The 18,177-nt window shown below is 40.4% G+C and overlaps 1 protein-coding gene across 7 annotated transcripts in view; it reads left to right on the forward strand.

The window, feature by feature from the left end:
• Window positions 1-18,177, forward strand: part of LOC124357445 (AF4/FMR2 family member lilli) — a 278,880-nt gene that overhangs the window by 247,526 nt on the left and 13,177 nt on the right. For all 7 annotated transcript variants that reach the window (XM_046809262.1, XM_046809263.1, XM_046809264.1 and 4 more), the window contains exon 8: window positions 14,228-14,306. In XM_046809262.1, the coding sequence (XP_046665218.1) occupies window positions 14,228-14,306 (79 nt within the window). The remainder of the gene's footprint in view (window positions 1-14,227; window positions 14,307-18,177) is intronic.

Genomic DNA, 18,177 nt, shown 5'->3' on the forward strand with positions numbered 1-18,177 from the left:
TGTTTTGTAGCACACTACTAAAATTCTTCCTTCCAGTGACAATGTTTGTGTTACATGATCAATAGTAAATTACACCAGGATACCTGGTAGTTGTCAATATTATGTCATTTGTTATCTAATCTATTAATAAGTATATAAATCTCCCCAATAGGGAGAAAAGTCTAATCATATCAAAAGTAAAATAGAAAGTTCTCCAACTTTAGTATGGCCAATGATCTTATCACAGTTTCAACTGATTATTGACTGGTTTTCATAAAATATTTGGATCTTTCATTTATGATTATGAAACCATAAACTATTGTGTAAGGTCTATCTTCATTGTATCAATCTTATAGAATCAAAGTATATTCTTTATTACTTACGTGCTATGTGAGGAATCGTATTCTATGTTCCTATTAATGTCGGTTTTATAACACTATAGTAATGTGTTAAACGGTTTATAAGGTTGTTACATGTGCTTAATGTTGTGCCGTGGTCCATTACTAATACACTGTGTTGAATGCAGTAATTAAAAAACAATACTGAAGCAATACTGCCGATACCAGCTGGGTTGATTGATTCTGTCCGATGTCAATATCACATACGTGTATCGATGATATAATTGGCTGATGGGGAATTAGCAAAGCATGTATGTGGCTATCGCTGCTTCATAACACATACAGTTGCTTTTCAACAGTAGATGTACCTGATGAAAAAGATTTGGTATACGTAAAGGTTGTTATTTTAACAACTTTATTATTAAAAAGGCAGGTTGACTACAAAATTATATTGTAATATTATACAGTTGTTTCTTATTTCAAATATCAATTTAATCGACACAGATTTTATGAAATGTAATAAAAGAGAAAATATATAACAATATTTAGGATACTAGACTGTAAACAAAAATTGAATTTAGTTTGCCAGGTTTTCAAGAACCTAACTGAGATTATTCCATTAAATATAAGAATGATTACTGAGATGATCCAAGTCATATTCCACAGAGAGTTAGATAATAGATATATCAAAATTTATCTAACAAAAATAAGATTTAATTAATATAGTATAATATATCTTGGTGTATTGATTTAAATAAAGTCTCTCATGCCCTCAAAACATATACGTTTTGTATGTACATACACTATTTCTAATATTACACTATTTTTATTGATTTGTAAATGTGATACTGCAAATTACTTGTAAAACAATGTGCGTTTTGGAATTTCCTATTTTATTCTAAGTAATCAAAAAAATGCCATACTTTTTCTAACAACCTTAATTGCTTATAAATCATTCATAAAGATCTTTTACCTTCTCTATAAATCTGGAATGGTAGTTTTCTGTAAAATGGTAATTAAAAGTAGAAATTTAGCTAGTGAGTAAAACCTTTTGTGCCAGTTAAGATATCCCAATACAGATTCATTGGAAGTTTGAGAAGTTCTTATAGTTTTTTCTACAACTTAAATTTATTCAGAACCTTAATTTTTTCTGTTGTTACGTCTTGAGAAATGAATAAATAATAAGATAGGCATGGCGCGACGACCAGTTCAGAACTCACTTTACCTGTAGGCCAGATGTAAGGGCACGTGCTGGTGGCGGGCAGGTGTGCCGATTGTCCGGTACTACAGCTGCTCAACCCTAACCGTCAACCGTCTTGTCCGAGTCCTTCCTCTCTCTACTCACCGAGCGTTATGGCGGACGACAAATAACAATCTGTCGACAAGTGCTCAAGAATTGAGATGTTAAAATCGGGGATTCCGCGTCTCCTGTGGTCACAATGAAGATTTTTCAAGGACGTTCGATATTTTGTAGAGGAGGTGATCGTCTGTGCGGTGAAAGGCCAGACAGTGCGACACGTGGCGGAGACGGTGGCAGATCAGTGGTATCCAAACCTCCGACCAGCGACAGTGACCTTCATGGCTGATGAACCCGGTGATTGTTCTTTGTCAATTACAGGCCTACAGACAGACATCGCCTCCGCTGCCTCTTTGTCATTGCCGTTCCGTGCAACGCTAGGCGACGAGCACCTACAAGACTTGATATACGAGCAGTTTTATTACTGTCACTGAATATTAGCTTCCATGTACATGTATAATGCATTTAACACATATAGCATCATAATTACAATATTTTAAAAGGCGTCAACGTATCATCGAGAGGCTATGTGAGTTATTATTGCCACTATTTTGATTATTATTCTGCGCTCGGACTGTGTGGTGTTACGTCGTAGCCACAAATTCACTCCTAAAATCTTTGTAGCAATCGGGGAAGAGAAATGAGATTGGAACAGATTTCCTTGACAAAAGTTGTAAAAAGTGTAAAATACATAATAATGTATTTTTCACTCCTGGAGAGTTACGATTGTGGGTAAACGTTTCTCGCAGAATCGTCTCACCGCGATGATCTTCGCCAGTATCGGTGAAGCCAACAGCTGTTCCGCTCTCTGCCGGTTCCGCCGGATGCGACATCAGGTGTTTCCTTCTGCTCAGCTGCTGAATAATTATCTCAGACTCCGCGCCACCCACCTGCTAGACCAGAACCTAGTGTCCACGGCAGTAGAAGCGTCTTATTATGCATACAGTAGGGTTGCCATGGCGACAACACACTCCTCAGCCGACAATCACTGTCACCACCCACCGAGACACCCGCGTTCGCCGCGGATATAATATTAGATATTGGTGATTCTCACGAGTGTGACTTGTGACACGTGTCCGTGTGACTTTAGTGACCTTAGTACGATTAACTGTAACACCGAACTCCAACAGCAAAGCCGTCGTATATCCGCCAAGGACGACATTAATTAAATTTGCCTTGTCATTGTGATGTTTTGACATAAGTTACTATGAATTGAATTCCTGAACAAAAGAGACCAACCGAGATTTTTAATAATGAAATATCCGTTTTTTTTACACGTACTTACAGTTGGTGTACTATTCAATTGTACCTATATATAATATATGTTACATATTTGGTAAATTAAATACACTGCAGTACCCTACTATTTAAAATTATAATTACGTACTACGTACTAGTGTTGATAATTTTTAAAATTTTTAAGTCTAAGTCTAGGAGTATTGTTTATATTCCTTTAAAAAATATTTCAATATTTCACTCGTAAAAATTTTAGTGTACTTCTGCTCTACAAAGTTACCAGTTTTTTAACTTTATGTTACGTATTGTTTTTAACTAATGCCCTGACCATGAATATAAAAAAATCATAAACCTAACTAGAAGTTGAAATACGAGGTGATGAACTGTCCAATTAACAGGACACCTTGGGTACGATAGTGTTTATAATGTAGGTTTCACTTGAGGCTTGGAGTGTTCGTGCCAAATGTTATGAGAACAGTTTAGCGTATATTAAACAACGCGGTTGAGCAGGCCGGGGTAAATAATAGTGGTGTTAGCGGACTGTACTGCCCCCCCCCTCCCTTCTCCCGCCATATGGGCACCCTTCGCACGTCGACAGTGGTACGTATAGCGGCCGGTGCCCGCCAGTAGCGGAGCGTATATAGTGCGAGCAGCGTGTCCTTGTCTTCTGTATGTGTGTGTGTGTTGTGATCTTCCATTTGGGATTCAAATACTTTGCGACCGTTGTTGAAGTGTGATTTCTGTTGGATACGAAAGTATTGTGAGTGAAACGTGATGCCGTGCGAGCTTCCAGGCCCTGACCTACCGCGTGTAAGTGTTATCAGTGTTTGTCATGTGATCTGATGGTATGGCCGCGTTGCTTCACTCAGGGGTCGATACGCTCACCGCCTTCGCTTCTTTCTGCTCGGAAATTGCCCTCGGTAAGTCCTTCCCCCGCTCTGTGCTTTTGTTCCTGGACTCATTGTCCCTCGGATCTTTTATATAGGAACCCTCCCCGTGTCCGCGCTACGTGCAGACCTACCGTTCAGGTCTCTGTGCAGACTACGACCTTACAAATGTGTTGAGGCCCACGTGACGGGTTTTGTCAGCTCTGTTTGGAAGATTAACCGTGAATTGATGAAAAATGTTCTACATTTTCGGATACCTCACTATTTTTGTCTTATATATGTGGCCCTAGCTGTGTCGCGATTGTGATAAACTCGCTAGTTCTGTCAGTGCCAGTGCTGATCAATAGCTCACTACGGATTGCCCTATTCATGCCTACGTCTACTGCAAGGGAACTCGGCCCATCACCCGTTAATCCTCGATTAAACGTCTATCTGGCAGATCGTTGGCGCCCCGCACTGCCTTTACATGGACATCGCCAGCCGTAATATGTTTACAACTTTTCGTACTTGAAAATAACTTGTTAAAATGTTAAAAACATATTATTACCTAGTTACAGCTGACTATAGTTCTATCTGTGCGCGTATTATAATTAATTGACAAATACAATGATTCGACATAGATTTTGTCCTTACCTTTTTACCAAATACTATAAAGTTATATTAACCGTAAACTACAAATTTAGAGAACGTTCTTGCCTTATCTATACCATTGCATTAATCCGGTGTTGACAATATTTAAATGTATATATATAAACACGGTCTTAAAATGGATGTCTACGACCACTTAGTAAGCTTTTAAAAATTAAAATGAATGTAGCACGAATTGAACGTACTGTGGTATTGTCGGGTTAGAAGACTTAAGAGTTAACTCTGTTGTTGTATGTGGATAACACTGCAATCGCCGCACCTGAGTGGTAGCTGCAACCCCTGTTTGTTGCGGAGTAAACAAACATTGTAAATAATAGATTACACAATTTTAAATTTTTAACAAATTGTAATTCAAATTTTCTCTGTAAGACTGAACATTGTAAGTTGAGAAGGAAAGTCCAAGATAATGCAGTGGTATTTTATTAGTTGTTTTAAGATTGTCGGTTAGTGCCTTGGAGATTAGATATGGAGTGGTTGGTTGCCTGCAGCGTGTTGTCACGAGTCTTGCAGTACAAACAATTTAAGTTTACTCATCAGTTCACAGTTTACGTAAATAATAAAATCATATAACTGCGTTTTTTGTATCTATTTGTACTACTTGTTTTTTAAATGTGGCGAATATTGTTTCTTATTACTACTAATTACACCGATTCCCTGACGTCCTGTTTCAGAGTCGCAACGCATTGTCTCGTTATATCGTGCGCGCAGTAATATACGACTGTCCCCTCGGATAGCGCCAAGTCGAAGCAGGAAGAGTGTAGTATATAGTCGATATGAGCGCCATACATACACTGGTGTGTTGAATGCCATTATTTATTAGAGGCCACGGCCCCCCTCCCCCCACCTTCTCTCTCACACTCGCGTGCGCGCGCACATCTGTCCTCCGCGCCGCGCCGCGCCGTACAACAGGCATCACCGAGTCCGCTCGTACCGACTGTACCGTGATTTCTTTGTTAATCACGCCGATACCGAGCCTAACAGTGTACGGATTGACCTGTGCTAGTGTTTGTGTCGTGGTAAGCTCTCCCCTCTGAGCCGTAGACAGTGTCTCGTGTATGTTGGATAAGCCGCCTCCCCGCCCACCCCCTATCGGTGGATCTCGGATAACCTCAAGGAAGTGACGTGAGTGTACCTGTGTCATTATCTTGTGGTGTTGTTTTAGTTCCTCACCGGTACGTGTTAGGTACTAGATGTTATATTTTGGCAGATTATTCACTTCAATCGTAACCTATTCGAATCGGTAGAACTAGACGTATAGAAGTGTTAATTATTTTATTGCTCGCGTTTTACAAAGTGACACGACTATGTAAAGTAGGTGTACATAAGAGTTTCTACTTATAAATATTTGAGTATCGAGTCTACGTACGAGTCGGTTTGTCTTACGTGGACGCATTAATGTTGTCTCCGAGTCAACCGTGTAATGACCTCACTGTTGACACTAAGAACGTTCCCGCCGACAACGACGGTGACGACTGCTAGCTACCTCATGAGATACGACGGTCAGTCGTAAGTGTTTGGTCCAGTAAGTGCTAATGAGTGACTACTGTTATAGTTATTGACAGGCGATGTTTCATGTTTGACAGTTCTTGCGTCTAACTTGTTCTCTCGCAAATGTCCACCTGTTTTTGAACAGCAGAAGTGTTGTATGACATCCGATTAGAGTACAACTCAAGTGACCAATCGAACAATACTAATTCCATTTCTTCTACGAAGAGAAAAATATGACAGTAACTCGGGGTTTGGTTCTAATAAAATCAAATTAATGCAATGACAGTCGAAACCCGACCTACGCTCCGTCACATCGCAGAAGAGTAACTACAGATTCAGTTCCTGGAATGGAAATTTATTACATTACATTCATTCATATGAACTTGTGTGGCGTACAATTTTATCTTGCGAAGAAATACACCGAAAGTTGGTATTGCTCTGTAATTTTGGTCATTTGTCACTGGTGGTACTTGTAGTGTCAAGGGCCATATATATATGCCAATATCAAGTTTGGCTCTGTGTTTGTTTAGCCCTATGCATTGTTGCAAATGGAAGAGAGATTAAGTTAAAGAATTTCAATGCGTTTCCGATTAAAGCCGCTGAAAGTACTTTGGTTGTTTCAATGTAAATATTTTAAACGAAACCGAATTACATTTGCTCGATAGACACAGGCGATAAATGTCCGTAAGTTCAGCTCAAAGAGTTGTCAGTAATTATATCCTATATATATGATGATACAGACTGTAGTCGTACAGTGACACGCAGTGATCGTGTCTGAGGGTCTGACTGGCCTGGGCCCGCGGCTCCTCCAATTAGTGCCCCATCCTCCCCTACGTACCTGCCTTCACATCTCATCGCTAGCTCCCTACCTTGTAACAAATAGTGGAGCATCCATGAAAATCTGGGAAAAAAGTAAATAAAATCTATTAAGGAAAGGATTTTTTGAAAGCGACCACTAAAACATCATTCTTATACAAAAGATTCAGAAAAAAGTACTGGTAGACCTTATTTTTCCTATCATGATCACGAAATTTCAATAAAAAATCATACCATATAATAGTATCTTAAAAACTGATTTTTCATAGTTTGTAACTAAAGTACATCGGTAGCGTTTCTTTCTCGGATGATATGACTACATTGTTTGTCACTACAGTCGGCGATAAGTTTAGTATCTTTACTGTCTAATTGATTATGGTTATGTCCATTGACGAATCCATTGTTTGTCTCTAGTCGTAGATAACGAAGTAGTATATGTACTGACCTGTCTATTGACAGTGAATCGCTTGCAGTACAGTGCCTGTGACAGTCAGCACGAGTCCATTGTTTGTCTCTAGTCGTAGATAACGAAATAGTATCTGTACTGACCTGTCTATTGACAGTGTATCGCCTGCAGTACAGTACCTGTGACAGTCAGCACGAGTCCATTGTTTGTCTCTAGTCGTAGATAACGAAGTAGTATATGTACTGACCTGTCTATTGACAGTGTATCGCCTGCAGTACAGTGCCTGTGACAGTCAGCACGAGTCCATTGTTTGTCTCTAGTCGTAGATAACGAAATAGTATCTGTACTGACCTGTCTATTGACAGTGTATCGCCTGCAGTACAGTGCCTGTGACAGTCAGCACGAGTCCATTGTTTGTCTCTAGTCGTAGATAACGAAGTAGTATCTGTACTGACCTGTCCATTCACAGTGTATCGCCTGCAGTACAGTACCTGTGACAGTCAGCACGAGTCCAATGTTTGTCTCTAGTCGTAGGTAACGAAATAGTATCTGTACTGACCTGTCTATTGACAGTGTATCGCCTGCAGTACAGTGCCTGTGACAGTCAGTACGAGTCCATTGTTTGTCTCTAGTCGTTGATAAAGAAGTAGTAATGTACTGACCTGTCTATTGACAGTGTTTCACCTGCAGTACAGTACATGTGACAGTCAACATTAGTCCATTGTTTTTAGCTAGTCGCGGATAATACATCAGAACTGACGTTAAATGATATTCGTCTACATGTGCTAGGTGTTATTATAAACGACTTATTAGACCAAATGGTTTTTTATGGAACCTCAAGCATATTAGAAGTTTCATTAGTGTACTATAAAATTTGTTGGAACATCTTTAATGGTAAGTGTTTTACTGTTGTTGATTTCTCCTTAGAAAGGTTTTAATGGCTGACAGAACACATGAGCCGTTGTGTGCGCTCATCGCCTCTCACCAGTCAATCAGTGCCTCGGTCTGCGTCTCCGGAATGTTCCCGGCTTTCCCCATCGCGAGTCGACTAGCACATTTACACCATACAGCAGCCTGAGTAATTATTTGGTTAAGATAAAAGGTGCATAAGAGGGATGAAAGTCTGAAAGCTCACAACGAGTTTGAGACAAAACTACATATTCATGGATGCGAAGATTACATTTTTGGTATCATTCATACGTCCACGGAGAAAGACGTTGATATACACAAGTAACACGGTTTATATCTCGTCCAAAACTGCATTATATTTTATTATGCTGTAGTGACATTCTGTTGAATCCTCATTACATTCGATAGATTCTTATACCAATGTTTTATGTGCATACGATGTGAAAAGGTCTGGTCAATCGCTTTTAACTTAAATGTTCCGTATCTCACTAAAGTGAGCTTTTCTTACAATATAAATTGATCAACGATGCAAATTTTGAAAATAGTCTGTATTGTGATACTGATCTATACAGCACAGAGATGTGAGAGACACGCGACTGTCGACAAGGTGGAACTTGTTTACTTCCTAGTGTGACGGCCTAACGACCTCCATCTCTAACAGTACTTCTTACAGTCATCCATTAAGAGAGAAGATAAGCTACCAACAACACATGTAGTGATAGGTCTTGCACTTGTCGCACCGAGATGTGAGAGACACGCGACTGTCGACAAGGTGGAACTTGTTTACTTCCTAGTGTGACGGCCTAACGACCTCCATCTCTAACAGTACTTCTTACAGTCATCCATTAAGAGAGAAGATAAGCTACCAACAACGCATCTAGTAATAGGTCTTGCACTTGTCGCACCGAGATGTGAGAGACACGCGACTGTCGACAAGGTGGAACTTGTTTACTTCCTAGTGTGACGGCCTAACGACCTCCATCTCTAACAGTACTTCTTACAGTCATCCATTAAGAGAGAAGATAAGCTACCACACAACACATCTAGTAATAGGTCTTGCACTTGTCGCACCGAGATGTGAGAGACACGCGACTGTCGACAAGGTGGAACTTGTTTACTTCCTAGTGTGACGGCCTAACGACCTCCATCTCTAACAGTACTTCTTACAGTCATCCATTAAGAGAGAAGATAAGCTACCAACAACACATCTAGTAATAGGTCTTGCACTTGTCGCACCGAGATGTGAGAGACACGCGACTGTCGACAAGGTGGAACTTGTTTACTTCCTAGTGTGACGGCCTAACGACCTCCATCTCTAACAGTACTTCTTACAGTCATCCATTAAGAGAGAAGATAAGCTACCAACAACACATCTAGTAATAGGTCTTGCACTTGTCGCACCGAGATGTGAGAGACACGCGACTGTCGACAAGGTGGAACTTGTTTACTTCCTAGTGTGACGGCCTAACGACCTCCATCTCTAACAGTACTTCTTACAGTCATCCATTAAGAGAGAAGATAAGCTACCAACAACACATCTAGTAATAGGTCTTGCACTTGTCGCACCGAGATGTGAGAGACACGCGACTGTCGACAAGGTGGAACTTGTTTACTTCCTAGTGTGACGGCCTAACGACCTCCATCTCTAACAGTACTTCTTACAGTCATCCATTAAGAGAGAAGATAAGCTACCAACAACACATCTAGTAATAGGTCTTGCACTTGTCGCACCGAGATGTGAGAGACACGCGACTGTCGACAAGGTGGAACTTGTTTACTTCCTAGTGTGACGGCCTAACGACCTCCATCTCTAACAGTACTTCTTACAGTCATCCATTAAGAGAGAAGATAAGCTACCAACAACGCATGCCCCTTTTCTAGTATTTCTTTTACAGACAAATAAGAGAATCCAAAAGAAGGAAATGGATATAAGTGATTTATACGTAATAGTACGTCAAGTTTATAGAAACGTGATAATCCAAAACGTAAGTTGATTGGTTTTGCATACGATAATAACTATTCGCTTCAAATGAAACAATAGCAACGACGCTTTCACACACTTGTTCCATTTGATAGGTAATTTTGAAAACCATAATAGGTTATTGACGTGTATACGCAATGTTATCTAAAGAGACGCATAATTATGGATATAATAAATCCATAAAACAGCAGTTGACCTTTAAAGATTTAAATGAGTTGTGAGTTGATTATCAACACCTACCTTATTCTGTGTTGCAGCTCCCAGTCAGTTAATTAGACTAAGAAAGTAGCTTCGCTCATGGTTCTCTCTTACTCTGGTTCACCAGGGTTTCCCTGGTGTTCTATTATACTTTGTATTTTCAAATTAATTTAAATGATTTTTACTGTTACGCTTCGAAGAATGTAAGGGAGGAATATTCTTTTAATCATTATACAAGTGTAAAACGATAAACATTTCTTTCGCCAATCACCCGGCATACACAGTGCTGGCACAAACTACTTCACTCGTGTTGTCATCATTGTGAGGTAATATTGTGAACCGCCCATTCCTTCAGGCAGAAAAGTCACTTAGTTGTTCTCGAGCGGGAGTTCAGTGACTTTGTCTTGAAACGATCGCAAGTGCTTCAAGTGAGCTGTTACTCAAGTAGTAAGAAAGTGTGACAAATTGTACTGGAGGAGTATTTACGGTAGTGACGCAGGCTGCAGCGTATAAACTCGATGACAATTGTAGTTTCTGTGAAGTTTGTTTGCATAAGCTGAGAAGTTGTTCAGCAATGTGTATTCATGAATTTGTGCCGTACATTATAATCATCTGCAAACCTCTAAGGATCCAAGTCGAACGCTGCAATCTTGTGCTAACTACTGTTAAAGGACTATAGTTTGTTTGCATGAGCTAAGAAGTTGTACAGCATCGTGTATTCATGAAGTTGCCGTACATTATAATCATCTAAGATCCTAGTCGAACACTGCAATGTGTAGACAATACCGTTAAAGGACTATAGTTTGTTGGAGAAGTTAACACAAAGTTGTGTAGTGCACGTAACACGAACCAGATATTGTTTCCAGGTATCCTTCGTAATGTTTAATTTGTGTTGTTTGTCGCGGACTTGCAGTAAAGAGGAGGGGGAGTGATGTTGAATGAGTGTTATCGGTGGATGTTTTACAAGTTGATGCCAGGTGTCCTATTATTAGACGTGATTTGTTCCGTTTTTAAAGTGGCCAGTAACACGAAATATCGGCGGGTTGAAGGCCGGAGGAGATCTTGGGGAGCCCGGAGCCGGGGTGACCTACCCCTCCCTTTCCCCCTCTCACCCCCCTTGGCACTCACGCATCGATTATATGCCTTTTGGTGCGTGTTCTGATACAGCACCGCAGTACGTAGCCGATGTCACCTTATCGGTTATAATGCTTTTAGTCTTTTTGACAATTTCTCGCAACTCCTCCATGGTCATGGGAAAAGTTCTCGATTTGAGCAATCAAACAATACTTTGGATTGTTATTCTGTGTTTTTTAATGACACGAAACAAATGTTATTTTATGTGTTTCAATTTGGTCACTTAATTGTATTCGACGACCCTGCGAGTCCTGCTTTCTTAATCCTTGTGATCTTGACAAGTCAACGAACTTTCTTGTTACCTGTCCGCCTCATGGTGGTGTGTACCAAATTTATTCCGAATGCAAACGTTCGTTACTAGCAATGTAATTACGTAATTACGAAATACCAATTAACTAAGCCAGTGATTTTTAATAATACGTTTACACATGTACAAATCTTGATTATTACACTTTCACTATATTAAATATATTAATGTGTTCATATTTGTTACAGCTAATTGTTTATTTACTCTATAATTCTATTTATTAGTTTTATTTCCAATTCTTACGCCATTGTATGCGCACTAATCAACGTGCGAATTTGACACCTAGATAGATCCAACTAAACTATGCGAAGTAGTGGTGACTGGTAGCACTATACAATTCGATGGATAACGATGTGAAGTAGTGGTGACTGGTAGCACTAAAATCAATTCGGTGGATAACGATGCGAAGTAGTGGTGACTGGTAGCACTAAAACAATTCGGTGGATAACGATGCGAAGTAGTGGTGACTGGTAGCACTAAAACAATTCGGTGGATAACGATGCGAAGTAGTGGTGACTGGTAGCACTAAAATCAATTCGGTGGATAATGGTGTGAAGTAGTGGTGACTGGTAGCACTAAAATCAATTCGGTGGATAACGATGCGAAGTAGTGGTGACTGGTAGCACTAAAATCAATTCGGTGGATAACGGTGTGAAGTAGTGGTGACTGGAAGCACTAAAACAATTCGGTGGATAACGATGCGAAGTAGTGGTGACTGGTGGCACTGTACAATTCGGTGGATACGTGCGTGTTTCCGGATAAGGGGTAGTAGTATCGACGGTGGTACGGAGGGGAGTAAACATCCGCGCCCCGCCACGCACGCGATAATTGTGTCGACTGCAAGACGCGTAAAAAGTTAATCCTGGTAAACAAATGAAGATATTATACCTACAAGATTCGGACGTAAACCACACAACTGCGGCCTGTGAACGAGCCGTGAGTCTGCAGACCTTGGTTGTTGCATCAGCGAAACACGAGTCCGGCAGTTGTATCTACGCTATGCTAATCCGTGGAATATTACCTTTAAAAAAACCGTCAATATATAGTCGTCCGGACTTTAGAATCGCCAAAAGCGAGTGTATTTGAACGAGATGAAGAAGTGAAACGCTAGTACATTCTTTTCGAATGCGGGTTGGCTTTAGTTTTGGAAGTCTTATGCCACCTTGATTAGGAGCAGTTTTGATTAAAGTCAAACTCTAGCTATTCATCCTTATTGTTGATGAATACTACTGCCAAATTAGAGGTTAGGCGGTAAAATGCAATTTAGTGGTCTTTGTAAGGGTCTTTTACCTTGTGTACTATATGTGTATCTGTATGTTACAGATGGAAGTGGCACTCTTCTCAGCAGCTCCGTTGTAAGGGTCATGTACCTTGTGTACTATATGTGTATCTGTGTGTTACAGAGAGAAGTGGCACTCTTCTCAGCAGCTCCGTTGTAAGGGTCATGTACCTTGTGTACTATATGTGTATCTGTGTGTTACAGAGAGAAGTGGCACTCTTCTCAGCAGCTCCGTTGTAAGGGTCATGTACCTTGTGTACTATATGTGTATCTGTGTGTTACAGAGAGAAGTGGCACTCTTCTCAGCAGCTCCGTTGTAAGGGTCATGTACCTTGTGTACTATATGTGTATCTGTGTGTTACAGAGAGAAGTGGCACTCTTCTCAGCAGCTCCGTTGTAAGGGTCATGTACCTTGTGTACTATATGTGTATCTGTGTGTTACAGAGAGAAGTGGCACTCTTCTCAGCAGCTTCGTTGTAAGGGTCATGTACCTTGTGTACTATATGTGTATCTGTGTGTTACAGAGAGAAGTGGCACTCTTCTCAGCAGCTCCGTTGTAAGGGTCATGTACCTTGTGTACTATATGTGTATCTGTGTGTTACAGAGAGAAGTGGCACTCTTCTCAGCAGCTCCGTTGTAAGGGTCATGTACCTTGTGTACTATATGTGTATCTGTGTGTTACAGAGAGAAGTGGCACTCTTCTCAGCAGCTCCGTTGTAAGGGTCATGTACCTTGTGTACTATATGTGTATCTGTGTGTTACAGAGAGAAGTGGCACTCTTCTCAGCAGCTCCGTTGTAAGGGTCATGTACCTTGTGTACTATATGTGTATCTGTGTGTTACAGAGAGAAGTGGCACTCTTCTCAGCAGCTCCGTTGTAAGGGTCATGTACCTTGTGTACTATATGTGTATCTGTGTGTTACAGAGAGAAGTGGCACTCTTCTCAGCAGCTCCGTTGTAAGGGTCATGTACCTTGTGTACTATATGTGCATCTGTGTGTTACAGATGGAAGTGGCACTCTTCTCAGCAGCTCCGTTGTAAGAGTCATGTACCTTGTGTACTATATGTGTATCTGTGTGTTACAGAGAGAAGTGGCACTCTTCTCAGCAGCTCCGTTGTAAGGGTCTTTTACCTTGTGTACTATATGTGTATCTGTATGTTACAGATGGAAGTGGCACTCTTCTCAGCAGCTCCGTTGTAAGGGTCATGTACCTTGTGTACTATATGTGTATCTGTGTGTTACAGAGAGAAGTGGCACTCTTCTCAGCAGCTCCGTTGTAAGGGTCATGTACCTTGTGTACTATATGTGTATCTGTGTGTTACAGAGAGAAGTGGCACTCTTCTCAGCAGCTCCAATGGACTGCCACTCGCCACCGGCAAGAAACATCCCCATTTCCCCCCGTTGTAAGTACATTCTCAGTATTTCAAATTTTATTAATAGCTTAAAATAAAGAAATAAATCACTAAGTAATCAAGTAGCTATTTCTTTTTCAAGTAGGTTTATAATTGCTTGAACAAGCTATGCATTTTGTCTTGATTTATTTTTGAAGATATGCATTCTTTTGTGGAATAAAATTAGTGGATGAAGTAATATGGCAAGTGTTGAGATTAACTGGTTTGTGTGTAGATACCAGAGTAAGATGTGTAATTTGGTCTGTGTAAGACGCGTGGTAGCAGGGGGGGGAGGAGGGTGTACGCGTGGTAGCAGGGGGGGAGGAGGGTGTAATAGGCAAGGATGCGGTACAAGGGATGTATTGGAGGGAAGTTTACAGAGCAGAGCGCCTCCATACTCTCCCTTCAGTATATTGCCTGGCCTGGCTTGTCAGTCGCTGCATACACCGCATTATCACTTTGTTCACAACAGTCTTAAAAATTATCACTTTTCATATATTATGCATTCCAAGCTTCTTGAAACACAAATAATGCACCAGAGAGAGTTTAAAAGGGAATTGAGTTTAAATAAATGGTATACGTTGTAAAGTATACTGTAAAGCAGAATATGGTCGAAACACGATTAGTTAACTGGCTATCATAAGTGCCGTATATAAATAGGTGGTACCTATATGGTATACAATATATGATATATATATATAGTATTGTACAGTTGTTTTAAGGGGTTTTAAATATATCAGTACGTATAAGGTGGAGGTGTTTCTCGAGTAACTCGCAGTGAATGCAAACCATTACGTGTAATTGTTACATGCAGTTATTTATTGTTCAGACTGTGTGAATGGGATAGTTTTATGTAAATTACGTTTCAAAACTAAAACAATGTTTTCTGTGTGATATAAATTAAGTTGTAACATTTTAAAGAGAATGACAGGTTATGAAAATTATTCGTCACTGTATCTTGAGTCAAGGTCGTTTTTATGGCGACGTCGAAACTGGAGAGTGATTAAAACCCGAGAGATGAGCGAGGTTGATGAAGAATTAGCCTTAGTAACCGAGTCACAGTTTTAGAAACAATATGGAGGAGGGCACGGCACCACGGCAGGTAAATTAACAGCTGATTGCTCGCCTGCGAGTTGTGGGAGGGGGCAACATGGCGGCGGCACGGTGACAGCTTTTAATGAAAGCGAGGATCGACCAGGCACAATGAATCCTTTGGTAACAGACAAGAACCGCGTAAAGTGGTTTACGGACTCTTCCAATTATGTTATTCGTAGATCCACAATTTCATAATATTGTACGATAATTGAGGTTTGGTGGAATACCCAGTTGTGACGGTGTAGACCACCAGGCCGAGGATGTGCGAGTCTGGCGTTTATCGTTGGATCTGGCGCCGTTTGTGTGGTCACGTCCGATTTCACGTGGTCCCGTTGCTGCAAGATTAACGCTCGCTCAGACTCTACCTCTCGTTCATGTACCCTGTGTTCGCAGTTCACTGTACTAGTGGTAGTAGAGCTTCTGTTTATCGTTGGTCCCGTTGTTAATGTGTGAAGCACTCGCTCAGAGTGAATGTGTCACGTATGTTATCGTCTATATCCATGCTTCGCATCGTCACGAAAAAGTAATTACAACCCTCTCGATACTTTTTACCACCACTTGAACACATACAGTACTAGAAAAAATATCATTTTATTACTGTCATGTGGTAGCACAAATGATACAATCCTGAAATAATTAATGACTAACCGTGATAAGAGACACAGGCAAGTTTTGGTAAATACCGGTGCCTGCAAGAGTCTCCACCGCCGCGGAGTGGCGCCTTCACTGTCAACGGTATCGAGTAGATGCTCTCTAGACCATTTCTGACGTGCTGGAGTAGTGTGGAAGTATCCATTTTGCTCAGTGTAATGAATATATTGTATTAATATTTCTTTATTACCTTACGTGATAAGCGTTCCTGTCGGTATAGTTTTAAAGGTAGCCTACTGCTCTTTAATACGAACAAAACTTATAGCCATCAGCTAGTTGGGGGACAATCAAAGACGTAATTTCAATATAACTGTTTGTGCTTGATTATAATTTCCGACAGTTTTATTGTTTCCACCCCTCCTCTTTGTTTATTAAATATCACAATGCGGTTATTTCGGGTATTTTACTAAACGTTCTGTATTGAAGGTTATAAGAAGTTCCAAAACAACAGTGTAAACTTGAAGTAAACGAGGTTTAGCAGACTAGTTAAACACTGTACAATATTCATATTCTAACCTGCTATTTTACAGAAAGTAATGATTCAATATTTTTGTTGTGTAATAAAACTACGGTGTCATGAACGATGAAGAAACCACTTCTCAGATTAGTTAGCTAGATATATAGTTCATGTAGCATTTAGACAGTTCTGATTTGTATAGATTTGTAGAAAATAAATCAGTTGATCAACGTTTGGTTGCGTGGACTAGAGGAATCGCTGAGACCACACACGCAAGACAGGAGGGCTGTGCTCGCGGCCTAGGGCGTGTTGTATTGTACATGATCCACACAAAGCCACGGCAGAGCAGGAAATGGCGCAAGAATACACAACCCTTCTGAGGACCTCCCTTATTTTAACCGTAGAAACGCCTATCATTAGTAGTATGATGTGAGCTGTCCTGCTAACCGTGCCTACCATTATGGCCTACCATAGACCTGCTAACAGTGCCTACCTTTATGCAACGAAAAACAAAAGTTGTCCGACCGGTGAGAAGGTTGGGATCATTTCGCGGTATTGACGATGGAGTAGCTGTAGCTGTATCCTGGCCACTGAAGAGATATGCTTCCTCAATTAGACCCCTGGTTGATTAATTAAGCCGACAGCGTGCGGTCGGTTACGGCGACTACGTCTGAATTTTCATATACCCCGCGCCTTTCAGTACTTTCACTCCTTGTCATCGTCCTTTCAGCTAAGATATTAAGCATTGTGTAACTTAACGAATGTAACACGTTACTGCGGGTAACTACAGTTGGCTCTAATTTTATAACCAAAAGTTTTTTGCCCACAAACTTTAACTTTGTTAAACTATTGTTGACGTTTATCATTTAAAGATGAGCACACACGATGCCTAACGAAACCAACAGAGTGGCTGTCAAAAGTCAATAGGATGTTTACACTAAAAACCAACCAATTAATTTTAAAGGAGATAACAATCTTTTATGACGAAAGGAAGATTAATAATAGACTATAAGTGTAGTGAACGGTTCATAATTATCAATCCAAGTTAGTTAGTAATATGGAGCTCTCTATATTTGGGTCATTCCGTGACCCCAATCCCTTGTGCCACTTCAGTTCTACCTCTGTTGAAAACTCATTGTTTTTATTTTATTGTAACAAGCATGATTGCCGTATTATGGGGCTCTATATTTGGGTCATTCCGTGACCCCAACCTCTTGTTCCACTTCAGTTCTACCTCTGTTGAAAATTCATTCTTTTTATTTTATTTTAACAAGCATGATTGCCGTATTATGGAGTTCTATATTTGGGTCATTCCGTGACCCCAATCCCTTGTGCCACTTCAGTTCTACCTCTGTTGAAAACTCATTCTTTTTATTTTATTTTAACAAGCATGATTGCCGTATTATGGGGCTCTATATTTGGGTCATTCCGTGACCCCAATCTCTTGTACCACTTCAGTTCTACCTCTGTTGAAAACTCATTCTTTTTATTTTATTTTAAAAAGCATGATTGCCGTATTATGGAGTTCTATATTTGGGTCATTCCGTGACCCCAATCCCTTGTGCCACTTCAGTTCTACCTCTGTTGAAAACTCATTGTTTTTATTTTATTGTAACAAGCATGATTGCCGTATTATGGGGCTCTATATTTGGGTCATTCCGTGACCCCAATCTCTTGTGC

This window comes from Homalodisca vitripennis, chromosome 3 (genome assembly GCF_021130785.1).
Source record: "Homalodisca vitripennis isolate AUS2020 chromosome 3, UT_GWSS_2.1, whole genome shotgun sequence".
NCBI lineage: Eukaryota > Metazoa > Arthropoda > Insecta > Hemiptera > Cicadellidae > Homalodisca > Homalodisca vitripennis.